The 27,830-nt window shown below is 34.5% G+C and overlaps 3 protein-coding genes and 2 pseudogenes across 3 annotated transcripts; all 5 read left to right on the top strand.

Moving 5' to 3' along the window:
• The first annotated feature begins 285 nt into the window (after positions 1 to 285).
• LOC114741743 (TMV resistance protein N-like) lies at positions 286 to 4,383 on the top strand (annotated as a pseudogene).
• A 33-nt stretch (positions 4,384 to 4,416) lies between these two features.
• Positions 4,417 to 7,585, top strand: LOC114741744 (TMV resistance protein N-like). The gene is made up of 2 exons (XM_028930001.1): positions 4,417 to 4,618; positions 6,960 to 7,585. The coding sequence occupies exons 1-2, from the start codon at positions 4,417 to 4,419 to the stop codon at positions 7,583 to 7,585; spliced, it is 828 nt and encodes a 275-aa protein (XP_028785834.1).
• Positions 7,586 to 8,141: 556 nt separating this feature from the next.
• On the top strand, positions 8,142 to 9,089 carry LOC114741745 (TMV resistance protein N-like). Its single transcript, XM_028930002.1, has one exon. The coding sequence runs from the start codon at positions 8,142 to 8,144 to the stop codon at positions 9,087 to 9,089; it is 948 nt and encodes a 315-aa protein (XP_028785835.1).
• A 2,954-nt stretch (positions 9,090 to 12,043) lies between these two features.
• On the top strand, positions 12,044 to 20,361 carry LOC114741746 (TMV resistance protein N-like; annotated as a pseudogene).
• Positions 20,362 to 23,220: 2,859 nt separating this feature from the next.
• On the top strand, positions 23,221 to 27,803 carry LOC114741747 (TMV resistance protein N). The gene is made up of 5 exons (XM_028930003.1): positions 23,221 to 23,711; positions 24,169 to 25,267; positions 25,532 to 25,804; positions 25,990 to 26,490; positions 26,834 to 27,803. Exons 1-5 carry the CDS (start codon positions 23,221 to 23,223, stop codon positions 27,584 to 27,586), a joined length of 3,117 nt encoding a protein of 1,038 aa, XP_028785836.1. The 3' UTR covers positions 27,587 to 27,803.
• The last annotated feature ends 27 nt before the right edge of the window (positions 27,804 to 27,830 follow it).

Consider the following 27,830-nt stretch of genomic DNA (forward strand, 5'->3'; position numbering starts at 1 on the left):
ACTGTAAAAGAAAACAATTTTGTTGACTTGGTCTTCTCCTTCTACCAGATAACTTCTCAGGTTTTCTGTCCCTATGAAGCTATGATTTTTTTTCAACTTGATTTTCTTTTGCTAATCAATTTTTTTTGTCCGCTTCTAGAGATGCATTTTTTTTAATCTCAATATACTAGCTCAACACGCATGAGTCTGTGAAATTTATGACCCATGACTTGTTAGAAATTTTATATTATATAAAATTATAGATACTATAACTTTAAAGCACTGGTATTTTTGTTCATTCCCCGGCAGGTGCAGCACTATTTCTACTTGCTACCATGACTGGGGAATCACCATTTTCCCCTTCCTTCCCATATGGATGGACTTATGATGTTTTTCTCAATTTTAGAGGTGAAGATTCTCGCTTTGATTTTGCTAGAAACCTCTACGAGGCTTTACAACAAAAAGGTATCCATACCTTTCTAGACAATGAAAGGCTTAGAAAAGGAGAAAAGATTACACCGTCACTTCTCAAAGCAATCCAAGAGTCTAGAATGGCTATCACTATTTTCTCTAGAAACTATGCTTCCTCTACATTTTGTTTAGATGAGCTTGTTCAGATCATTGAGTATATAAATAAAAAAGGTAGATTGGTTTTGCCAATTTTTTATGACGTGGATCCATCAGAAGTACGGCATCAAAGGAAAAATTATCGAGAAGTATTTGCTCAGCATGAGAGGAGGCTTAGAAATGACAAGGAGAAGGTGCAAAAATGGAGGCGGGCTCTGGAGAATGCTGCTAATCTCTCGGGTTTCCATTTCAAACCTGGGTAAGTTAGTACGTTGCCTCTCTTTTTTGCTTTACATCTGTTATTTGTTTATTTGATATTGATTTTTACTGCCAAATTAACATCTAATAGAGGCTACAACACAAATTATGACTTTCAAAGTTTGAAGTGCTATAATAGCTCTTATGTGTCGTGAAAGAAAAATGAAAACAGAACACGCATTTACTATGGCTAATATATTTGCGTTTAGTTTATTTGATAGCCAGTCTTTTGCATAAATACGTTTATATGTACTTACATACATATATTATAAATGAGGCCCAAAATCATCTGTCTTTTACTTTGCAAATCTAAAGTGTTTGAATCTTATATTCAGATGTTTTGTGTCTGAATGTTTGTGTTGATGCATTTAATATGAATCTATGTTGTGATATAACCACAAGATTGATTTAAAACAGTTAGCTTGTATTTTCCAAAAAATTTGTTATTGGTGCAGGGATCAATATGAATATGCTTTTATCAAAGCGATTGTTAAAGAAGTCACTAGGAGAACTAACCGCAAGCCGTTACACATCGCTGATTATCCAGTTGGACTTGAGTATTGAGTGCGAAAAGTAAATTCTCTCCTAAATGCTGAATCTAATGAAGGGGTCCAGATGGTAGGAATATGTGGCACCGGTGGAATAGGAAAATCAACAATTGCTCGAGCAGTATGCAATTCGATTGTGGACTCATTCGAAGGCTTTTGTTTTCTTGGTGATGTCAGAGAAAATTCAATTAATCATGGCCTAGCATATGTCCAGGAAATGCTTCTTTCTGAACTGTTGGAGGAGGACATAAAGTTAAGAGATGTTAATAAAGGAATTCCAATAATAAAGCATAGGCTCCAAAAAAAGAAGGTTCTTCTTGTTCTGGATGATGTTGATAAGCTAAAGCAATTACAAGCAATTGCTGGAGGACTTGATTGGTTCGGTTCTGGTAGCAGAATCATTTTAACAACAAGGGATAAGCATTTGCTAGTAAGCCATGGTGTGAAAAGAATTTATGAGGTAGACTGTTTAAATAAAGAAGAAGGTCTCGAATTGCTTAAATGGCATGCTTTTAAACGAAGTAGTGTTGATGCAAGTTACATGGACGTTTTAAACAATGTAGTACTCTATGCTGGTGGTCTTCCATTGGCGTTGGAAGTTATAGGTTCCAACTTGCTCGGTAGAGAAATAAATGATTGGGATTCTGCGTTAGAAAGTTATCATAGTATTCCAATTAAAGAGATCCAACAAATTCTGAAGGTAAGCTATGATTCTCTGGAGGAATACGAGCAGGAAATTTTTCTTGACATTGCTTGTTGCTTTAAAGGTGACAGTTTTGAATATGTAAGAAGTGCTTTGTATGCTCGTGGTATATGCCCAGATTATGGTGTTAAGGTATTGATTGATAAGTGTCTGATAAAGATGAATCATGGTAAGGTGGCTATGCATGATTTGATTCAAGCCATGGGTAAAGAAATTGTGCGACACAAATCACCATATGAGCCTGGAAAGCGCACTAGGTTATGGTTTCATAAAGACATTCATAATGTGTTGGAAGAAAACAAGGTGAGAGTGACTTGTACATGTATATTTTTCATATTTTTACTTTTTTGATCATAGTGTTCTCTAGTATTCCTTAATCAATTCTAGCTTCCCCCCTTTCCTCTTCCCATTTCTTGATCAACGTGGTATTATTATTATTATTCTGTTTTACTTGTGCGTTATGTTCTAATATATTTTTGTTGAATTTTATACCAATTCGTAGTACATCTGACAAATTTTCTGGTTTACTCTGTTGCTTGGTGTGGAAGGGTTCTGGCAAGATTGAAGCCATAAATCTAGACATGCCTGGAGATATGGTGATTGATTGGAGTGGAAAGGCCTTCAAAAAGATGCCAAATCTAAAGATACTTATCATCAGAAATGCACAGTTTTCTACAGGACCCACGCATCTCCCCAACGGTTTAAGAGTGTTGGATTGGAAGGGATATCCTTGTCCATCTTTACCTTCTGACTTTAACCCCAGGGAGCTAATTATCCTCAAAATGCCAGAAAGTTTCCTCAAACGTGATGTACTACTCAAGGCATGCAGAGTATTGGCACTTTTCATCATTATTTTGTTTTACTATGAAGCAAGAACACTTGAAATTTTGTTCCATAATATGAGCGGTGTCAGTATTAATTTTAATGTTTTGTGATGTTCTTACAATTCATTACAACGTGGTTTGTTTTTTTTTAATCCTGTCTTGCAGAAGTTTCAGTCTTTGAGCATGATGAATTTCAGAGGTTGCAAATATTTAAGACGAGTTTCTGACTTATCTGCTGTCCCAGATTTGAGGGAATTGTGTTTGGAAGGCTGCAACAAGTTAACTGAAGTTCACATGTCCATTGGATTTCTTGGTAAACTTAAAAGGTTGAGTGTTAAACACTGCCGGAAGCTCAAGACCTTTCCAAGTATCAAGTTAAGATCCCTAGAGTTTCTTGACCTTTCTGGGTGCTCCAGCCTCACAAGATTCCCAGAAATATTAGGAACGATGGAAAATATCAAAGATGTCTGTTTGGATGATAGTGGCATAGAAGAATTGCCTTTGTCATTCAAAAACCTCATTAGATTGGAAAATCTAGAACTTTCATTTTGTAGAAATATTGAAAAAATTAGAGGTATTCCACCAAACCTAAGAGAACTGTCAGCAATAAACCTTGATTGGTACTCACAATTGAGCTTAGAGTCTCGCAGCATTTTACTGCATCAGGTTAGTCTCTCTTTCACTCTTTTAATTGCGTCTATATGATGAATCTTGAAATGCTTTAAAATGAAGTTGGCGCCAAAACACACATAATGAAATGATATTATCTGGAAAAAAACAAATTGACATGACACTTGAACAAAAAAATGTAATCATGTTTCAAATATTGATTGCCCTTGCTTGATCTAGTGTTTCTATTGCAGTAACTCCTTTATGTTATGAATTGCTAATATGCTTGTTGTAGAGACGTAAGAGAAGACTTGTTACTCTGTACTCTATAGATAGTTCTCTCAAATTCTTCTCCCACAAACATTAATCTCACAAATAACTCTCTGCTTGATCCGTTTTGCAACAGGCTTTACGTGAGGTTGATGGCTTGAAATTCGTAGTAGAAGACGACCAGACCCCGGAATGGTTTGACCACTATGTTGAGGGACATTCATTGTCTTTTTGTTTCCAAAAGGAATTCCCAAACATGGCTGTATGTTTTGGTACATTAATAGAGGACCAATGGCACACACCACCAAAACTGCTTATTGACGCCCGAGTTAATGGCACAAATGTTGGGTTTCCAGAAGGGCAAAAAATTTTTGCGCCACTTACAACACCACATATATTTATGTTTGATTTGCGACAGCTCATTCTTGAGGATAAACTGGAAAGTGTAGTTTCAGAGCGTGGATGGAACCACGTGGAGATATCCTGTGTCTTGGGTTACATAAATTGCTACCATCCATGGGGCTTGGATGAAATATATGGTATGGCAAGGGCAAAATGGAGCGGAGCATATGTATACAAGCAAAAATCCAGAATGGAAGATATTCGATTCATAAATCATCGCTAGGGAGCAGTACCCGAGCTATTGCGTGAATCCTCCATGAATCCAGACAATTTTGCTGAGCTAGCCCTGCGTAGAATGAAATGTTCCCACATCAATGTCAGAGTCAGCAACGATGCAGTCGTGTCCCTTTCATCCAAACCCATTACTGAATCGAGAAAAAGAAAGAGGAATAAGAGAGATCTATCAATATGGATCCCCCCTCCTTTCACTCCTTCTCTTCACTGTGCCTGGTGGATAAGTAAGGATGGATGGACGAGAAAGAAAATGCCAAGCTGTCACTAAGAATTATATGCTAAGAAACACTGCGTAAATGTTTGTTTCGTCACTTGGTTCATCTAAATTTGTTCAATAACTTTGTTGGATGCACTATGGATACAGAAAGACCTATTGTAAAATATTCTATTTAGAAGTCGTAACCTGGAAGCTGTTCCTGAATTAGTAGATCGATCTTCCATGAATGGAAACAGTTATGGTGAGACATTGTTGATGGATTTTTCATCACGCAGCGTTACGCTGTGAAGATATTTCAAGAGGTTTGCTGCTGGCCCATACCATGCTGATAGATCTACAACTGTGTTTGTGGTTCCATGTTAATGATAACAATGGTGGTTTCATTAACTGCTTGTGATTGCCCATTTTGGAGTTGGCTCCTATAGCATATCTCTTCGCCTTGGTTGGTAGCTGCAGTTTTGCTCTTGCCGCTGGAAATTGACGATTGCATCTTTTTATCTCTCGAGTTCTTGGAAGCTTTGATTTAGCCATTAGTTAGGATGGTTATGGTAGCTGTGTCCAAATTTCTATGTTCTGTTTCGTGAAATTTTCTTATAAGTTGGTGTATGGTGTCTGATATTGCCATATATATGACTATTCTGGTCCTCTTTTTTCATGGGGGAAGGGATTCGGCAAACTCTGATATCTATTAATTGAGCTTCTTACATGAAGCTCTTGCTATAGAGAAAAGAAACATAGCGCCACGAACTGTTGTTTACCCAAATCAATCAAATTGCTAGCTAGTTTTCTAATTTTTCTTCAGCAACTCAGCTTCTAAGTCAAAATAGTTCTAGAAGTGAAGATTACGAGTGAAAAGTTCAATACCATCAATAATGAAATCCTTAAAACGAATTATCCAAATTCATAAATCATATAGCTAATGGAAACTTGTTATCTGTAGTCTGTACAAGAGAAAAGGAAGGGAAAAAGGATGAACAGAAAATATTACCGCCTCTAATTTTTAATATAAGAGTTTGTTTGACTTTCAATTTGGTTCTAAATATAAGATCCTGATATACTTTAGCTCTCATATTCATTCATTTTTTTCCTCAAAGTAATCATTGTACAAATAATAGTCTTTGTTCATATACATAATTAGTAAGGGTATTTTAAGAAAGACAATGCCTATTTATTATAAATAACTAACTTAACTAATTTTCTTAATCTACTCAAATTAGTTAATTAGCTCTTATATTAAAAACAAAAGCTTATTAACCCTTTAAGAGTTGATATTTTAAGAACTCTTCTTGGAGTTTGACTTTGTCCCCTGACGGGCAGAGTATTTTCCTCTAACGTTCATCATCTTTGTCTCCAAAATAAGGGATTAAGATATTTGTTTGACCTAACTTTTATAATTTAACAATTGTTCCCTGGGGGGTCATGTGAAATCAATTAGTTGATTGTTAATTTTTAAAGACCATCATATTGGTAGTTTTACCAAGGCAGGAGCCAACCATTGTGGTGGAACATATTGGTAGTTCATCATAAGTGGTTGTTAAGAGACTAACTTAAAAATTTGGAATAAAATTAAGGGATTAAAGTACTAATTTAAATATTTAATCCGAATTTGGTTGTCAATCCATGAGTATCATTTTCCTGCCTGGAAATTCCATACTCATTTCACAGAATCACAAGCACAGAGACCACATTCTTGAGTTAAGAAAGCAAAAACAAAACAACAATAAAAATACACCATGTCTTAAGCGTAGCAAGGCTTAGATAAAATACACAACCAAACAAGACCTTGAAATCAATATATTAGTATTACAAGATTTAATGATTGGAGTTTCTTCTACTCACTATTCATTAATTCTCTGAGTAAAAGATGGTGAAAAAGATTCTCCATATGAGTAAAAAAATAAATGAATATTTTAATATGTCAATATATTGTATAAAATATTTAACGAGACACATCTTTCCTGTCACAACAAGGTATATTATTCATAATTATGAACAATATAATTACAAAATAAAAAAACTCGTGTCTAGTTGCATATATACAGTGATAAAATTCAAAACTAAATAATGTAGTACTAGATATGAGTAATAATTTTTAGAATAAATAATGCGAATATTATTTATTAAATAATAAATCAAGTTAAACAGATCCCTGAAGTATTGACTATTGACTAAAGACATTTATATATTTTTGCATGAGCTGGTATCCTGCCAGCTTTTCCCCGTCTATGATATTATACGCACAATTTTGTTTTACTAAGAACAATAGAGGGATTAAAATATTAATTATGCTTAGGTAGTTGCTTAATATTCGACCATGGTTTTCTTTAAAATCCATTGCTAAAGAACAGACTATAAGCAAGACCCTTCCTCAGTGAAGATTCTGCTTCACAACCTACACGATAACATCCATTTTCAATTAGCTATCATAGAAGAGCAATCACCATTTTCCTCCTCTTCTCTCACTTATGGATGGACTTATGATGTGTTTCTTAATTTTAGAGATGAAGATACTCGCTTTGATTTTACAATAAATCTCTACAAAGCTCTGCACCAAAAGGGTATTCATACTTTTATAGACAACAACGGGCTAAGAAGAGGAGAAGGGATGACTCCATCTCTTCTTAAAGCGATCCAAGAGTCTACAATAGCCATCACAATTTTCTCCAAGAATTATGCTTCTTCAACATTTTGTTTAGATGAGCTTGTTCACATCCTTGAGTGCAGAAAGAAAAAAGGTCAGCTGGTTTTGCCAATTTTCTATGATGTTGAACCATCGGATGTGCGACATCAAAGAGGAAACTACAAAGAAGCATTTACTCAACATGAGCAGGGGTTCAACAATGATCAGAAGAAGACGCAGAAATGGAAGCAGGCTCTGCGAGATGCTGCTGATATTGCTGGTTTTGATTTCAAACCCGGGTATTTGAGTACTTCACCCCTCTTTTGCTTTGCAAACTTTAACCCATCCTTTTGATATTGATGATCGTTAAGCATTAAACATTGATACAAATACAACTCAATTAAAAAATTTCAGGTGATTAAAAGGCTTGCATTTTGTCAGATATAGTTGTTGCTTCCGTGTTTGATAAAAGTCAAACAATAATCAGGCCTTTTTAGAATATGAATTTCATAAGGGGGAAAAAGAGCATGTTCTTATTTTGGCTTAGTTTACTTTGAAGTTGGTATCATCTGTATTAATATCTAAGAAACTTTAAGAAGTATAGACGCTGCGAAATCTGAGGAGTGCCAGTATTATATTTGAAGGGGTGCATTGGGTTCAAGTGTTTGATTTGATGCATTTGGAATAAATTTTAAATTTTAGTAAACTATTTAGATTGAAATTAATATTTCATATCATTTTGTGATGGGACAGGCAAGAACATGAATGTGATTTAATTGAAAGGATTGTAAAAGTCTGTAGAAGAATTAACCGCAAGCCTTTACACATTGCTGATTTTCCAGTTGGACTTGAGCATCGAGTACGCAAAGTAAATTCTCTTCTAGATGTTGAATCTAATGAATGGGTCCTAATGGTAGGGATTTGTCGAATGGGTGGAATAGGCAAAACAATAATTGTTAGAGCAGTATGCAATTTAATTACTGATTCATTTGAAGCCTTTTGCTTTGTTGCTAATGTCAGCAAAAATTCACAAAAGCACGGCCTAGCATACCTCCAAAAAATGCTTCTTTCTAAACTGGTTGGGGAAGATCTCAACTTCGTTGACATCAATCAAGGAATTCCAATAATGAAACAGAGGCTTCACAGAAAGAAAATTCTTCTCGTTCTTGATGATGTTCACGAGACAAGGCAATTGCAAGCCATTGCTGGGGCACTTGATTGGTTTGGTTCTGGAAGTAGAATCATTGCAACAACAAGGGATAAACATTTACTAGCAAGACATGGTGTTGAAAGAATCTATGAAGTAGAGAGTTTAAATGAAAATGAAGCTCTTAAACTACTTAAATGGAGTGCCTTTGGAGAAAATAAAGTTGATCCAAGTTTTATGGACATGTTAAACAATGTAGTACTCTATGCTGGTGGACTTCCATTGGCTTTGGAAGTTATAGGTTCCAACTTGTTCAATAGGGGAATCAATGATTGGAATTCTGCATTAGATAATTATCGAAGAATTCCCAACAGAGAGATCCAACAGGCACTCAAAATGAGTTATGATGCCTTGGACGAATTTGAGAAGGAAATTTTTCTTGATATTGCTTGTTGCTTTAAAGGTGACAGCTTGGAATATGTCACAAGTGCTCTGTATGCTCGTGGCATATGCCCAGATTATGGTATTAAGGTGTTGATTGATAAATGCCTCATAAAGATTGACAATGGCCGTGTTACAATGCATGGTTTGATTCAAGATATAGGCAAAGAAATTGTTCGGCAAAAATCACCAAATGAACTAGGCAAATGCACTAGATTGTGGTTTCATGAAGATATTCTTCAAGTTTTAGAGGGAAACAAGGTATGTTAAGATTCATCACTTAAATTTTTGATGATTCAAAGGAATGTTAAAATTTACAAAACTCCTCAAGGTCAACTGTATATAACTCCGTGATGATTCAAAGTTCAAATTCATCCTTGTGATCAAGGTCCAAAAAAATTTAACCTCGTGATGTTTTAATTTTTGATATTAAGCTCCTTACCGTTAATTTTTTTTAATTGCCGCGTCGGATGACATAGCATGCTACACGACATCTCTACTAGCTAATATAATTTTATGATAATCATATATGTTTTGCATAAGGGTTAAAATGTTATTTTAATATGATTTATCAAAAAAAAATCAAACTCTCAATCTCTGTGCGCCTCCTTGCGGCAGGATCACTTGACTTTCAATCCTGAAAGAAAAAAAGAACTGTGTTCCACATATCGTCATACCGAAGAAAGATTCTTTCCAAGCCTCCTCTACCCCGTGGTGAAAGCTATTATTCACACCAAAAAAGAAAAAAAAATTCTTTGTTATTGTTACAATTTAATCTTAAATATAAAACCCTAATCCACTTTGTCTCTCATATTTTTCTGTTTTTTTTAAGGTAGTCTTTGTAATAATTACATATGTTAAAAGTTTCATTACATAGTAGTTCTGGCTTGTATACATGATTAGTAATAGTATTTTGAGAAAAATAAAACCTATTTACTAAGTAATTTTTTTAATATATTCAAATTAGTCAACTAACTCTTATATTAATAATCCGAAATATTCCTCCGGTCTTTAATATATGACCCAATTCTTGAGTTGGTTCTGATATTAAATATAAGACCAATTTTTTATATTTATCAATTTTCTCTAAATTACCCCTATGGATACTTTCTCAACTATAATCAAGTAGAAGAGGGAGAGGGGTATTAAGAAAAATAATTATGATGTTTTAGGAAAAATGTGTCATTTTTCTTATAATTAACAAACTTACTTAACTTTCTTAATCTAATCAAATTAGTTAAATGAGTTTTATATTAAGGACCGGAGGAGTAGTATAATATTAAGGACCAGGGCAGCGTGCGAAGAAGTAGAAGTTTCATATTGGTGTGGACGTAGCAATGCGTAGAGCCAGTGTTAGCTACTACCTCCCATCGAGAGAGAATATCTAGTTTGTAGGGTAAATTGGTGACGGAGCAAGCACAAGAATTTTTATTCATGTTAGGCTGCCGCAAGGAGATGCGAAAGGACCCAGGGTTTATTTTTTTAAATACTCCTCATATTCTTAATATAGGATCTAATTGTTGAGTTGATTTTAATTCTAAATATAAAACCTATTTTTTTATATTTATCAGTTTTTTCTAAATTATCTCTATGGATACTCCCTCAGCCACATTCAAGTAAAAGAGGGAGAGAGAATATTAAGAAAGATGATTATAATATTTAAAAAAAACATATCATGTTTCGTATAATTAACTAACTTACCTAACTTATTTAATCTAATCAAATTAATTAAATAAGTTTTATATTAAAGACCTGAGGAGTAACAAAATTGATATTTTAATCTTATATAAAAAATATATAATTATCATAAAACTATTAACTCATTAAAATGACATGTAACGGGACAAGACTTTGTTGTTTTATCAAAATGATATGTTAAAGCTATGTTATTCTCATTAATCTGTCGTCACTATCTTAACATAAAATTAATGGCAGTTGGGAGAAGGCTTAGTGTGAAAAACTAACATCTTAGGAAGATTAAATTTAAACTTTTTAAATATAAAAATTGAGGTAACTTGACATTAATTAATGATTTAAATATGTGCATGTAATAATTGATGAGTGCACGTGTCTTTTATCGACATTCAACATTTTCAAGTCAAATGATCATAAAAGAACTCCATAGCCATATTGTTCCTTTGCATCTGAGGAGAAAATTTCTGTCAAGTTCCATCACGGAAAGGTCAACGTGGAACGTCCAAGACAAAATTTCTTGAACCAGATCCATAAGGAAAGGGAAGTGGACGAGGATTTTCGGTCGCAAATGCTGCTTGATATGGAGGGCATGGTGAGAATCTGAATGCAATTGAATTCTACATATTCTCCCCCTTGCTGTCCTAAGTTTCTTGCTGATTCAAGTGAAGATTACAATCTCACACATTCAGATACACACTTCTCGTTTTTTCTTTTTCCCCCTCTTCTTTTGATCTGGTTAGTGAAGTTAGGAGTTTACAGTTGCTGGACTGGGACGTCAACATCATGCGCAAAGAGAAGACATTAGTTTGGCAGATTGGTTGGCCAGATGATGTTTGATGAGATGCCTCCTGGATGCAGTCACCTTTCCGTGTCGGGCCATAGTTGATATGAAAGAAATAGAAAATGCAAAAAAGTCAGACTATGCTTAAATGCCCGAGAAATTAGACGTAGGCTATTGAAAATCAAAATTCATTGTCGTCACTGAATTGACTGCACGTTCATCCAACGCCAAAAGGTTTGTTTCTTGAATTCTACTTCAATACTACCCCAATCTCCTAGTGGTTTAATGTTTGGTGGCCGAGAATTTGGGGCAAAATTTCTTATTTGCGTCTTCAGCTTCAGACTGGGGATATAATCTATACTAATTTATTTTGTTACATGTCATTTCCTTGTGAATGCGTTTCTATTTCATACCCATTCTGTTGACTTGATCATTGGAAAATTAAGAGAAAAACCATCTTGTTGACTTGATCTTCTCGTTCTACTAGATAAGTCCTCAGATTCTGTGCTGATGAAAGTAGGATTTTGTCGACTTGATTTTCTATTGCTAATCATTTCTTTGGTCCGCTTCCAGCGATTGTTATACTAGCGTAACACACGAGTCTCAGAAATTTATGCGTCGTGATTTGTTAGAATTTCTATGCCATACAAAATCGATACAGTTGGGAAGGAAAAAGATATTAGACTTTTAAAGCACTGGCATTTGTGTTCTTTCCCCAGCAGGTCGAGGATCATTTCTACCAGCTACGATGGCTCAGCAATCACCATTTTCCTCTTCTTTCTCTTATGGGTGGACTTATGATGTCTTTCTCAATTCCCGAGGTGAAGATACCCGCTTTGGTTTTGCTAGAAACCTCTACGAGGCTTTACAACAAAAAGGTATCCATACTTTTTTAGACAATGAAAGGCTTAGAAAAGGAGAAAAGATTACACCATCACTTCTCAAAGCAATCCAAGAGTCTAGAATGGCTATTACTATTTTCTGTAGAAATTATGCTTCCTCTACATTTTGCTTAGATGAGCTTGTTCACATTCTTGAGCATATAAATAAAAAAGGTAGATTGGTTTTGCCCATTTTTTATAACGTGGATCCATCAGAAGTACGCCATCAAAGAAAAAATTATCGAGAAGTATTTGCTCAGCATGGAAGGAGGTTTCAAAATGACAAGGAGAAGCTGCAAAAATGGAGGTCGGCTCTACAAGATGCTGCTAATCTCTCGGGTCTCCATTTCAAACCTGGGTATGTATACATTGCCTCTCATTTGCTTTGCATCGTTTATTTGTCTATTTGATATTGATTGTTCCTACCAAATTAAAATCTAAGAAGGCTGCAACACAAATTATGACTTTCAAAAGTTTGAAATGCTATATTATTTTCTGTAGCTCTTATGTGTCTTGAAAGAAAAAAATGGAAACAGAGCATGAATTGATTTTGGCTAATAATATATTCTCTTCGTTTATTTGATAATCATTCTTGTGCATACAAATGCATGTACTTACAAACACATATTATAAACAACTAACTGAGGCCTAGAATCATGAACATTGCACAATCTAAAGTGTTTGAATCTTACATTGGGATGTTTTGTCTCCGAATGCTTATTACGATGCATTTGGTATAATCTATGATATGACATGAGCACAATATTGATTTGATGCACATGCACTTAGTTTGATTTTTTCAAAAAATTTGTTATTGGTGTAGGTATCAATATGAATATGCTTTTATCAAAGCGATTGTTAAAGAAGTCACTAGGAGAATCAACCGAAAGCCTTTACATATTGCTGATTATCTAGTTGGACTTGAGTATCAAGTGCAAAAAGTAAATTCTCTTCTCGATGTTGAATCTAGTGAAGGGGTCCAAATGGTAGGAATATCTGGCACTGGTGGAATAGGAAAATCAACAATTGCTCGAGCAGTATGCAGTTTGATTGTGGACTCATTTGAAGGGTTTTGTTTTCTTGCTGATGTCAGAGAAAATTCAATTAATCATGGCCTAGTGTATCTCCAGGAAATACTTCTTTCTGAAATGCTGGAGGAAGACGTCAAATTAAGAGATGTTAATAAAGGAATTCCAATAATAAAGCATAGGCTCCACAAAAAGAAGGTTCTCCTTGTTCTTGATGATGTTGATAAGCTAAAGCCATTACAAGCAATTGCTGGGGGACTTGATTGGTTCGGTTCTGGTAGTAGAATCATTGTAACAACAAGGGATAAGCATTTGCTAGTAAGCCATGGTGTTGAAGGAATTTATGAGGTAGACTTTTTAAATAGAGAAGAAGGTCTTGAATTGCTTAAATGGCATGCCTTTAAGCACAGTAGAGTTGATGCAAGTTACATGGACACTTTAAACAATGTGATATTCTATGCTTGTTGTGATATCTTGAAATTTTCTTAATAAATTAACTAATACTTATATTAATTGTTGTAGCTTGAGTATTGAACAAAGCTTGGAGATAGATGGTAACAAAGGTAGCTAAGGAGGCTAGAGGTTCTAGGTTAGAACCTCGGCCCTATTTGAAGGAGAATTTATTTTTGCTCAGTTTTACAGAAAAATTACTTAAATACCCCTGTTAAAAAAAATAGAGAGATTGCTGCGTTAATTTTTTTTCTCTTCCGGTGCTTTCACTTTGAGGAGAGAGAGGAGGAACTGAGAGAATGACTCATGAACTTCAAACCCTAACCCTCCACTCTCCCTCCTTTGGTTTATCGCTCCTCCCACCATTCCTTGCCGTCAAAGTTGCCGTCGCCGTTATGGCATTGTGATTCTTTTGGCTTGCTTTAGTTCTGAATTTTTCCAGCTTCACTGTACCATCTTTGTTGCTTGCTTTGTTTGTTTTTTTTTGGTGATTAGAAGGTTTGGTTTGTCTTTTTTTACTCTTGTTTGACCATTGATGCGATCTTTATCTTCATCTACTCTAGATTCTTAGTCTGCTGCTGTCGGTGATGGAGATAAGTTAGTTCTCTTACATGTTATTCCTCTGTTTTGGATTTAATGTTTATAATTGTGTTAGGCTGTGAAATTTTTGGTTTGTTGTGGCTGTTATGAAGTTTATTAAGGTTGGAACGGTGGATTAATATGCTTGGTCATCTTGTTTAATTATTATTGCATACAAGGTGTTTGTAGAAATGTTTGGGGAAAAAGGTTTGCTTAGAAGTCATGCTTTATCTATTGAGCCAAGATGCTTATTCGGTGGATGAGTTTGAATGATTACATGATCTTTGATGGGTTGAAAGATTGATGACAATGGTGAATTGTGGGCTGTAACGTGAGTAGTTGGAGTTTATGCTTGCAATGTTGATGGTATTCAAGTAACGGGAGAACTGGAGATCAACATGAAAACGTGATTTGTCATTTTAGGACCAAGTTAAATTGCTCTCTTGTGCGTTGGGTTTATTTAGATGAGAATGTTATGTTAAAAATGGCACCCGATACGGTAAATCTTGTGAGATAAATTTAAAAGTGTAATGCCCATCCTCTAAGAGCTCTTTGAATTGGGAGTCAAAATAGTGAGTTCTATAGTTGTTAGAATTTTGATTTTAGATAGTTCTTGAAGTTTTATCTATCTAGTTATTGTTAAAACTTTTATATAAATTTTGACTTGAGTAGTAATATTTTGTTTTTGGACTTTAGGGGATTGAGGAGAGTTCCTAATGATGCTTTTGTCTTTGTCGTTAAAACACTCAATTAAAGTAGGTCCTAATCAATTTGTAGTTTAGGATCGACCTAGGTCATTACTTCCAAGAAGCAAGTTATAGGTTTTTTTAGGTAAAAATTTAGGTGATAAAAAAAAATGTAATAAATTGGAGATAAGCTAAAATGCAAAATTCTAATTCCAAATGCAAGATGCAAATGTCCTAAAATTTATATGAAAATTAAATTAAACTAAATGAATGCATCGTAATATTTTGGGGGCACTTTTTTAGAAGGAAAATAAAAAAATGATGAATAAAGAAAATTAACTAGAAAACAAAGAAAATTAACAAGTAAAAATTGAGAAGTTTCTCTTCTGGTATGGTAGAGGGGACAACTTAGGATTCACATAGATTTAACCTTCATAATCTTAATCAGTTAATTAAACCAAAGGGAAGTGATAAGAGAGTGAAATTGATAAATTTAATCACCTATTTGAAACAAAGGGAATCCTTTATTTCAAAAACCCTTCAGCTATCAGAGAACTTATAACAATATAAGGTTGGTTAATTAAGCTTATTAAAACCAATGAAAATAACTCAAATTAATTCTAAAAATTATATTTGAAATCATCTAATTAAATAATTAGATAATTAACCAACTTAAGTAAACAATTAAGAAGCAAAAGAACTCAAATTTTGCAATTCAAACCACACTAATAATTAAACTCATAATGAAAACTCAATTATAAATTCAATTAACAATGTAAAGATTCATACACATAAATTCCATCAAATGTCTCAACACAAATAAAATCCAAATATCAGTCCAATCCAAGAATAAAAATAACAATCTAGAACTAAATTGCCTCAACCAAAATACAACTTAAAATTATTTTAAACTAAATAATCTTAAGTCATTGAATTAAAAAGATAAATGAAACATCACTCCCTTGTGGTCTTCAAGTGTTAGCCCAAGGCTCAAGTCTCATCCATGCTCCTCCCAAGTTGTCTCCCTAATAAGCTTAAGCTGCCATCAAATTGCCTTCTCCTCCAAAATTGTTTGATGCTACGGCCATGAATTGATGAAAGTTGATGATGATGTGGAGATGGGAACTGGATCGCCTCAAGGAAATAGATGAATGTGAGAGGAAGATGGTTATTCAATTGGTGGTGGGTTGCGTGACGTGAATGAGAGGAAGGAGAGAGTTGGCGTTAAAGTTGTCCGTTTTTGTGAATGGAGAAGGAAAAGTGATATTTAGGCATGTCTGGAGGGATTATTTTGATAGGAAAAAAGAAAATTTTTATAGATCTAAAATTCAAGCTCATTAGTAATCAATTGGCCCACTTGATATTAGTCATTGGATTGTACTTAAATCTCAAGAAACAATCTTACACCATTAGATTTCCTATATGCTCTTTCTTGACCTACAAGAATTTAAGTACATCTATTAATATAGATTATATCCAAATATAATCAAAAATTAAATATTAAATATGCACAAAAATTAGGTAAGAAATTGCAAAACTTTCTAAAAGTAATCTTTCTAAAAATATGTGACTTGTTTCCAAAGAAATAGGAAAGATTAATTCCAAGTCAAAAGTAGGAAATCACAAAATATGTATATTTTTAATCCAAAATCTCAATTGTTATGCAAAATCCAAAAATCAACCAATTAATTTATTTAATGTCTTAATGTTTTGTTGTTTAGAGAAATACTTTTGTTTCTTATATTGAATAAATTGCCACTTGTGATATGTTAATCAGCATTTTGTAATTAATAAATGTTTATGCTCGGAACTCGAACAGGAGTTTTTAAAATGTTATTTGAGAACCTTCATGCTGGGATCATTTGTTACCAAAAAAATTTTTTTTGTAAAGGATTCCATTATTAGAAAACTTTATATATTTTTTTCCTTTGTTAAATTAGTGATGAAGTGATCTCATGCATGCTTGTGAGTTTTTCTTGGAGGACCAGATACAGAACACTGATCACTAACAGCAGTACTGTTAGTCCTTGGCGCGCCATGGAAATCTCGAGCTCGCTTGATATTCGTGGGCGTCATCCCCGTGCTTGTTTCGTGGGTTCGGCTGCGCTTGATTTGTTACTCACCCTTGTGGACTGTGTGTTCACGCTTGTATTCGTGGCTTCAGGCCGCGCTTATTATCCCGTTCTGTTGAGGTCCTACGAAAGACAAGATTTAAAATAATAATAATAATAATAATAATAATAATAAATAGAATAAAATTTTATATCATTCTTATGTATCAAGTTGTCCTATTATGAAGTTCGATTTGATTTAATTGATTAATGAGTTCAAGTATATACTTATCCTTTTAATTCTGGATTGTATACTATAGAAATTTCAATTCTTGCCGTTTACCTTTCAAAGTTAAATTATTATTTTTTTCAATTCTTAATATCGTATTAAATATTATAATGGGATGTTATTCACCGGTAGATCATTTTTGGCTTCAAATAGCACTGCAGACCTTGTCCCTCCAGCTGAGCAGTGAAGAGCCTCAGTGAAGATCCAGAACCTGTGAATCTATTTTGAGTAGTTGTTAACTAATGTAAACTTAAGAGTACACTTATGTATTTAATTTTATAGTTATATGCTCCACGGAATCTATAGTTAGATCCTAGTCTTTTGGGATACATTGGTATGTAACTATATATGTACTCGTGCTAGGGAGTAGAGCTCTAAGTACAGTTTTAAACTTGCAGGCCATTGTAGAACTTTTGGGAAGTCTGATTTACTATGGAGACTTTGTCAAAATTTCTACAAATGGTTTATCATTTTGATTATATGATTTATTTATAGTAGATGTATGTTTTGGGTTAGCAAGATACCTGTGCCTGATAACTAATTGTCTACGAAAGAGAAGGCTCGGGAATGTGAGATTTCTCATATTCCTTGCCGGTTACCTCCAAAAAAATTGAGGTGTGACACTTGTGGTCTTCCATTGGCTTTGGAAGTTATTGGTTCCAATTTGTTCAGTAGGGAAATAAATTATTGGAATTCCGTATTAGAAAGTTATCGTAGTATTCCAATTAGGGAGATCCAACGAATTCTGAAGGTAAGCTATGATGCCTTGGAGGAATACGAGCAGGAAATTTTTCTTGACATTGCTTGTTGCTTTAAAGGTGACAGTTTTGAATATGTAAGAAGTGCTTTGTACGCACGTGGTATATGCCCAGATTATGGTGTTAAAGTGTTGATTGATAAGTGTCTGATAAAGATTAAGCATGGTATGGTGTCTATGCATGATTTGATTCAAGCCATGGGTGAAGAAATTGTGCGACAGAAATCACCATTTGAGCCTGGAAAGCGCACTAGGTTATGGTTTCATAAAGACATTCTTAATGTGTTGGACGAAAACAAGGTTAATGTCTGATAAGTGTTCTCTGGTTTTCTCTAAGCTATAATCCTGTACCCGAGGGATCTTTGAGAGCACACATAGCTTTTTTTCTCCCCCTTTTTTCCTCTTCCCATTCATTGACTATTTGACTAACATAGTATTAGTCTTTTTACTTGTAGGTCATGATTTACTGTATCCTTATTGAAATTAATACCAATTCGTTATACATCTAACAGATTTTCTGATTTACTATCTTACTTGGTATGAAAGGGTTCTGGGAAGATTGAAGCCATAAATCTAGATATGCCTGGAGATATGGTGATTGATTGGAGTGGAAATGCCTTCAAAAGGATGCCTAATCTTAAGATACTTATTATCAGAAATGCATAATTTTCTACAGGACCCACGCATCTCCCCAACAGTTTAAGAGTGTTGGATTGGAAGGGATGTCCTTGTCCATCTTTACCGTCTGATTTTAACCCCAAGAAGCTAATTATCCTCAAAATGCCGGAAAGTTTCCTCCAACCGGATGTGCTACTCAACGCATGCAGAGTATTGACCCTTTTGATCATTATTTTGCTTTATTATGAAGCAAGAGCACATCAAAATTTGTTCATGCAATGACTGTTGCATTATAAGTATTTTGTGGTTTTTAATGTTTTATGATGTTCTTACAGTTTATCAAGACTCAGTTGTTTTTGATCTTGTCTCGCAGAAGTTTGAGTCTTTGAGTGTGATGAATTTCAGAGGTTGCAAATTTTTAAGACGAGTTTCTGACTTATCTACAGTCCCAGATTTGAGGGAATTGTGTTTGGAACGCTGCAACAACTTAATTGAGGTTCATGTGTCTATTGGATTTCTTGGTAAACTGAAAAGGTTGAGTGTTAAAAACTGTTGGAAGCTCAAGACCTTTCCAAGCATGAAGTTAACATCCCTTGAATTTCTTGACCTTTCTGGGTGCTCCAGCCTCACAAGATTCCCAGAAATATTAGGAACAATGGAAAATATCAAAGATGTCTATTTGGATGATAGTGGCATAGAAGAATTGCCTTTGTCGTTCAAAAACCTTGTTAAATTAGAAAAACTAGAACTTTCATTTTGTAGAAGTATTGAAAAAATTGGAGGTATTCCACCGAACCTAAGAGAATTGTCAGCGATGAACCTTGATTGGTACCCACACTTGAGCTTAGAGTCTCGTAGAACTTTACTGCGTCAGGTTAGTCTCTCTCTTTCACTCTTTTAATTGCGTCTATATGATGAATCCTGAACTACTTTCAAAAGAAGTTGGTGCCAGCACGCACGTAATGAAATGATGTTATTTGATAAAAAATGACAGGACACTTGAACGAACCAAAAAAAAAAAAAATCAAAGATAGATTGTCCTTTCCTGATGTAGTGCTTCTATCGTAGGAACTACTTAAAAAGAAAACTCATTACTCTATAGATAGTTTTCTCAAATTCTTCCTCCATATAAACATTAATATTAGAAGTAACTTTGTTCTTGATCTTTTTTGCAACAGGCTTTACATGAGGTTGATGGCTTGAAATTCATAGTGGAAGAAGATAAGACCCCAGAATGGTTTGACCGCTATGTTGAGGGACATTCATTGTCTTTCTGGTTCCAAAAGGAATTCCCAAACATGGCTGTATGTTTTGGTGCATTAATAGAGGACCTATGGCACGCATCTCCAAAAATGCTAATCGACGTCCGAGTTAATGGCACAGATGTTGGATTTCAAGAAGGGCAAACAATTTTGTCATCACTTACAACACCACATATCTTTTTGTTTGATTTGCAGCGGTTTGTTCTCGAGGATAAACTGTGTAGTGTAGTTTTAGAGAGTGGATGGAACCATGTGGAGATATCCTGTGTCTTGAGTTACATAAATTGCTCCGATCCAATGGTTTTGGGTAAAGTATATTGTATATCAAAGGCAAAATGGAGTGGAGCATATGCGTACAAGCAAAAGTCCAGAATGGAAGATATCCGATTCATAAATCATTGCCAAGAAGCAGTATCGGAGTTGTCTAAAGGATCTTCCATGAATCCAGACAGTTTTACTGAGTGAATCCTGCCTAGAATGAAGTGGTCTGACATGGATTTCAAAGTCAGTGGAGACAGTAACAACAATGCACATATGTCCCTTTTATCCAAACCCATTGCTGAATCTCATTCAGTCACTAGAATAGAGAATAATATTAGGAAGAGGAACGGGAGAGATCTATCAATATGGGTCCCACCTCCTCTCACTCGTTCTCTTCTCTGTCCCTCTTGGGTGAGAAATGATGAATCAGAAGGAAAATGCTACGCTGTTACTTAGAATTAAATGATAAGAAACATTGTATGGATGTTTGTTTGTCTTACTTTGGTCATCTAAATTTGCTCAATAACTTTGTTAGGTGTAATTTGTATAGAGAAAGACACCTTGAAGATATTGGATCCATAAATTGTTGACAGGAAGCTGTTTTAGAATTATTAGATCGATCTTCCATGAATCCAAACAGTTATGGTGAGATAAGACCACCAACTCAACAGACACTACTCACATACAGCAGAAGAATCAAATTGCTAGCTAGCCTTAGAATTGTTCTTTCAGCAACTCAACTTCTAAGTTTAGGTAGTTATGAGAGTGTGAAGACTCTACTTACAATTGAGACGTCCAATACATCAATAACGAGATTCTTAAAATGAATTATCCAAATTCATAAATAATAGCTTATGAAAACTTGTCATCTGTACAAGAGAAAGGAAGGGGAGGATAAAATAAAAAATAAAAAAAACTTATTAAAGCTTTAAGAGTTGACAATTTAAGGGATGTTCTTGGAGCTTGACTTTGTCATGTTTGGCTCCAAATTCAAATAAGCATTTTTCATTTTAATATTTTTTAAAACATTAGAATTATCATTTTAAATGATTAAAACTATAAGAATTGAGTTATATCTCAATTAAATATCAATTGAGTTAAAAATATGAGAATAAAATTATATTTAGAGACTAGTAAAATCAAGTTACAACAATAAAAATCAAATATTATTTCTGGTCTTAAGCATAAGAGCAAGTTGACTAATTTGAGTAGATTAAGGGTATGTTTGGATTGGCATTGGACAAAACTGACTTTAGTCCAACTGACTTTTGTAACTGAAGTTAGAGTAAAAGTCAGTTAATATAATACAATTTATGTTTGAATAGGTGCTTTTAAAAAGTCAATTGAAAAAGTTAAAAGTTGTTTAAATGATCAATGGAAAAGTTAGTTTAGCTGTAAAATGACTAAAAATGACATGGACTTTATTGAATAGTAGTGTTTGAAATTTTATATTTTTAATGTAATAATAGTTTAAAAAAATAAGTAAAATTTTTATGATAAAATGTAAATAGTTTATTTGTGAAATTATAAAATAAAAATATTTGTTACGGAGAAAAATTTGAAAACACATTATAGATAATTAATTAAATATACATAATGAACAAACATGAGTATAAATTAAAATTCATTTGGTCTCTAATTAAAGTAAATGAAATCACATAACTAATTAGATCATGAGCTTTGCACAATTTTTTCATAAGTCAGTTAGAAAAGTTGATCAATTTTTTCATAAGTCAGTTAGAAAAATTACTTTTTCCCATAAGTCAAGTTACAAAAGAAACCCATCCAAACAATCAATTTTACCCAAATAAGCCACAAATCTCAGTTTCACACTTTCTCATGCGCTTTTACCTTCTCCAATGAGAATCCAAACGAGGCCTAAAGAAATAAGTTAAGTTAGTTATTTATAATGATTAGGTGTTATCTTTCTCAAAGTATTTTTATTGCTAATCAAATTAATTAGTTAGAACTATCATTATTGAAAAGATTATCTAAAAAAAAATAAATATGATAGACAATGTGGATTGGAGTTTTATATTTGAGGTTAAGATAAAAACCAAACAAGATCTTAAAGAACAGAGTTAGTAATAATTTTTCCAATTTTTTCCTTGAAATAATTTTTAAGTGAAATATGTTAATTTCCCGACGTAATTTTATGAGAAAGGTCACAACAGAAGTCCATAGCCGGATTGCCCATTTGCACCTGTGGAGAAAATTTCTGTCAAGGCCAATCACGTAAAGGTAAACGTTGAACGTTAAGGCAAATTTCTTCAACCAAAGCCGTAAGCCGTAAGCCGTAAGGAAATGGGAGTGGACGAGGATTTCCGGCCATACGTGCTGCTTGCTTGATATGGAGATGGAGTGCACTGTGCTCGAATATCTCCGTGCGGGACCGCAACTGTAATGGAAGAAAGAGATAACGCACAAAAGTCAGACTATCCTTAAATGCCCGAGCTAGTGGAAAACAAGACTCATTGTCGTCACTGAATTGACTGCATGTTCATCCAATGCCAAAAGTTTCCACAATGCTATTTCAATACTACCCCAATCTTGTACTGGTTTCATGTTTGGCAGCCGAGAATTTGGGGCAAAATTTCTTATTTACGTCTTCAGACTTCAGATTGGGTATATAATATTGACTAATTTATTTCGTTACCCGTTTTTTCCTCGTGAATGCATTTCTATTTCAACTCTTTTTGTTGACTTGAGCATTGGGAAAAAATCAAAAAAGATTTTTGTTGACTTTATCACTGTAAAACAAAACCATTTTGTCGACTTGTTCTTCTCCTTCTAATAGATAACTTCTCAGGTTTTCTGTCCTTTTGAAGCTAGGATTTTTTTCGACTTGATTTTCTATTGCTAATCAAATTTTTTTGTCGGCTTCCAGAGATGGATTTTTTTTTAATCTCAATATACTAGCTCAACACGCATGAGTCTGTGAAATTCATGACTCATGAATTGTTAGAAATTTTATATTATATAAAATTATAGATACTATAACTCTAAAGCACTGATATTTTTGTTCATTCCCCGGCAGGTGCAGCACCATTTCTACTTGCTACCATGACTGGGGAATCACCATTTTCCCCTTCCTTCCCGCATGGATGGACATATGATATTTTTCTCAATTTTAGAGGTGAAGATTCTCGCTTTGATTTTGCTAGAAACCTCTACGAGGCTTTACAACAAAAAGGCATTCATACTTTTTTAGACAATGAAAGGCTTAGAAAAGGAGAAAAAATTGCACCGTCACTTCTCAAAGCAATCCAAGAGTCTAGAATGGCTATCACTATTTTCTCTAGAAACTATGCTTCCTCTACATTTTGTTTAGATGAGCTTGTTCAAATCATTGAGTATATAAATAAAAAAGGTAGATTGGTTTTGCCCATTTTTTATGACGTGGATCCATCAGAAGTACGGCATCAAAGAAAAAATTATCGAGAAGTATTTGCTCAGCATGAGAGGTGGCTTAGAAATGACAAGGAGAAGGTGCAAAAATGGAGGCGGGCTCTACAGGATGTTGCTAATCTCTCGGGTTTCCATTTCAAACCTGGGTAAGTTAGTACGTTGCCTCTCTTTTTTGCTTTACATCTTCTATTTGTTTATTTGATACTGATTATTACTGCCAAATTAACATCTTAGAGAGGCTACAACACAAATTGTGACTTCCAGAGTTTGAAGTGCTATATCTTTCCCATTAGCTCTTATGTGTCTTAAAAGAAAAATGAAAACAGAACATGCATTTAATTTGGTTAATATATTTGCGTTTATTTTATTTGATAGCCAGTCTTTTGTATAAATAAGTTTATACGTACTTGCATATATAGATTATAAATGAGGCCTAAAATCATGACCATTTGCGAATCTAAAGTGTTGAATCTTATATCCAGATGTTTTGTGTCTGAAGTTCTGTTTTGATGCATTTAATATCAATCTATGTTATGACATGATCACAAGACTGATTTAAAGCAGTTAGTTTGTATTTTCCAAAAAAAATTGTTATTGGTGCAGGGATCAATATGAATATGCTTTTATCAAAGAGATTGTTAAAGAGGTCACCAGGAAAATGAACCGAAAGCCTTTGCATATTGCTGATTATCCAGTTGGACTTGAGTATCGAGTGCAAAAAGTAAATTCTCTTCTTGATGTTGAATCTAGTGAAGGGGTCCAAATGGTAGGAATATGTGGCACTGGTGGAATAGGAAAATCAACAATTGCTCGAGCAGTATGCAGTTTGATTGTGGACTCATTTGAAGGGTTTTGTTTTCTTGCTGATGTCAGAGAAAATTCAATTAATCATGGCCTAGTGTATCTCCAGGAAATACTTCTTTCTGAAATGCTGGAGGAAGACGTTAAATTAAGAGATGTTAATAAAGGAATTCCAATAATAAAGCATAGGCTCCACAAAAAGAAGGTTCTCCTTGTTCTTGATGATGTTGATAAGCTAAAGCAATTACAAGCAATTGCTGGGGGACTTGATTGGTTCGGTTCGGGTAGTAGAATCATAGTAACAACAAGGGATAAGCATTTGCTAGTAAGCCATGGTGTTGAAAGAATTTATGAGGTAGACTTTTTAAATAGAGAAGAAGGTCTTGAATTGCTTAAATGGCATGCCTTTAAGCAGATTAGAGTTGATGCAAGTTACATGGACATTTTAAACAATGTGGTATTCTATGCTTGTGGTCTTCCATTGGCTTTGGAAGTTATTGGTTCCAATTTGTTTAGTAGGGAAATAAATTATTGGAATTCCGCATTAGAAAGTTTTCATAGTATTCCAATTAGGGAGATCCAACGAATTCTGAAGGTAAGCTATGATGCCTTGGAGGAATACGAGCAGGAAATTTTTCTTGACATTGCTTGTTGCTTTAAAGGTGACAGTTTTGAATATGTAAGAAGTGCTTTGTACGCACGTGGTATATGCCCAGATTATGGTGTTAAGGTCTTGATTGATAAGTGTCTGATAAAGATTAATCATGGTAAGGTGACTATGCATGATTTGATTCAAGCCATGGGTAAAGAAATTGTGCGACAAAAATCACCATATGAGCCTGGAAAGCGCACTAGGTTATGGTTTCATAAAGACATTCTTAATGTATTGGAAGAAAACAAGGTGGGAGTCACGGGTACATGTATATTTTTCATTTTATTTTTTTTATGATCTAATAGTGTTCTCTAGTTTTCCCTCATGTAAAATCCTCATCACTGGGGGATCTTGAGCGCATATTTTTCTCTTCCCATTCCTCAACTGACCTCGTAATATTATTATTATTTTTTTACTTGTACGCTGTGATCTAATACATTTTTATTGAATTTTATACCAATTCGTAATACATCTGATAGATTTTCTGGTTTACTCTGTTTCTTGGTATGCAAGGGTTCTGGGAAGATTGAAGCCATAAATCTAGACATGCCTGGAGATATGGTGATTGATTGGAGTGGAAAGGCCTTCAAAAAGATGCGAAATCTTAAGATACTTATCATCAGAAATGCACAGTTTTCTACTGGTCCCAACTATCTCCCCAACAGTTTAAGAGTGTTGGATTGGAAAGGATATCCTTGTCCATCTTTACCGTCTGACTTTAATCCCAGGGAGCTAATTATCCTCAAAATGCCAGAAAGTTTTCTCAAACGTGATGTACTACTTAAGGCAGGCAGATTATTGGCACTTCTCATCATCATTTTGTTTTATTATGAAGCAAGAACACTTCAAAATTTGTTCTGTGCTACAAGTGGTGTCAGTATTAGAATTTGTGTCTTTTTTCTTTTTTAATGTTTTGTGATGTTCTTACAATTTATTTTTGACTTAGTTTTTTTTTTAATCCTGTCTTGCAGAAGTTTCAATCTTTGAGCGTCCTGAATTTCAAAGGTTGCAAATTTTTAAGACGGGTTTCTGACTTATCTGCAGTCCCAGATTTGAGGGAATTGTGTTTGGAAGGCTGCAACAAGTTAACTGAAGTTCACGTGTCCATTGGATTTCTTAGTAAACTTAAAAGGTTGAGTGTTAAACACTGTAAGAAGCTCAAGGCCTTTCCAAGTATCAAGTTAACATCCTTGGAGTTTCTTGACCTTTCTGGGTGCTCCAGCCTCACAAGATTCCCAGAAATATTAGGAATGATGGAAAATATTAAAGATGTCTGTTTGGACCATAGTGGCATAGAAGAATTGCCTTTGTCATTCAAAAACCTAGTTAATTTAGAAAAATTAAAACTTTCATTTTGTAGAAGTATTGAAAAAATTGGAGGTATTCCACCGAAGCTAAAAGAATTGTCGGCAATAAACCTTGATTGGTACTCACACTTGAGCTTAGAGTCTCGTAGCATTTTACTGAGCCAGGTTAGTCTCTCTCTTCCCCTCTTTTAATTGCATCAATATGATGAATCATGAACTCCTTAAACAGAAGTTGGTGACACCACGCACATAATGAGATGATATCATTTAATAAAAAACGAGATGACACTTGAACCAAAAAAAATGTAATCATATTTCAAATCTTGATTGCCCTTTCTTGATCTCGTTTTTCTATTGTAGGAACTCTTTAAGGTATGAGTTGCTTATTTGCGTGTAGAGAAATAAGAGAAGACTCGTTACTCTGCACTCTATAGATAGTTCTCTGAAATTCTTCTTCCTCAAACATTAATCTTAAGAATAACTTTGTTCTTGATCCGTTTTGCAACAGGCTTTACATGAGGTTGATGGCTTGAAATTCATAGTAGAAGAAGATAAGACCCCAGAATGGTTTGACCACTACGTTGAGGGAGATTCATGGTCTTTTTGGTTCCAAAAGGAATTCCCAAACATGGCTGTATGTTTTGGTGCATTAATAGAAGACCAATGGCACACACCACCAAAGCTGCTTATTGACGTCCGAGTTAATGGCACAGATGTTGGATTTCCAGAAGGACAAACAATTTTTGCACCACTCACAACACCACATGTCTTTTTGTTTGATTTGCGCGGGCTTATTGTTGAGGATAAACTGAAATATGTAGTTTCAGAGCGTGAATGGAACCACGTGGAGATATCCTGTGTCTTGAGTTACATAAAATGCTACCAACCGGGGGTATTGAATGGAATATATGGTATAGCAGGGGCAAAATGGTGTGGAGTATATGTGTACAAGCAAAAATCCAGAATGGAACATATTCGATTCATAAATCATAGCCACAAAGCAGACCCTGAGTTATTCAAAGGATCTTCCCTGAATCCAGACAGTTTTGCTAAGCTAGTCCTGCGTCAAATGGAGTGGCCCCACGTCAACTTCAAAGTCATCCAATACAATTGCCACAATGCAGTCATGTCCCTTCTATCCAAACCCATTACTGAATTGAGAAAAAGACAGAGGGACAGGAGAGATCAGAGATCTATCAACATGGGTCCCACCTCCTCTCACACGTTCTCTTCCCTCTCCCCGTTGGATGAGAAAGGATGAATGAGAAGGAAAATGCCGAGCTGTTACTAAGAATTAAATGCTAAGAACCATTGTATGAATGTTTGTCTTGTCACTTGGTTCATCTAAATTTGTTCTTGGATTACTCTGGATAGAGAAGGACACAATGTAAGCTATTGGATTCATAAATTGTAACCAGGAAGCTGTTTCTGAATTATTAGATCGATCTTCCATGAATACAAACACATCACTAATAATAGAGGTTGCACACTTGGAAAAAAGATAA

This window comes from Neltuma alba, unplaced genomic scaffold, assembly GCF_004799145.2.
Source record: "Neltuma alba isolate B1F8T4 unplaced genomic scaffold, ASM479914v2 tig00003512_pilon, whole genome shotgun sequence".
In the NCBI taxonomy this organism is placed as follows: domain Eukaryota; kingdom Viridiplantae; phylum Streptophyta; class Magnoliopsida; order Fabales; family Fabaceae; genus Neltuma; species Neltuma alba.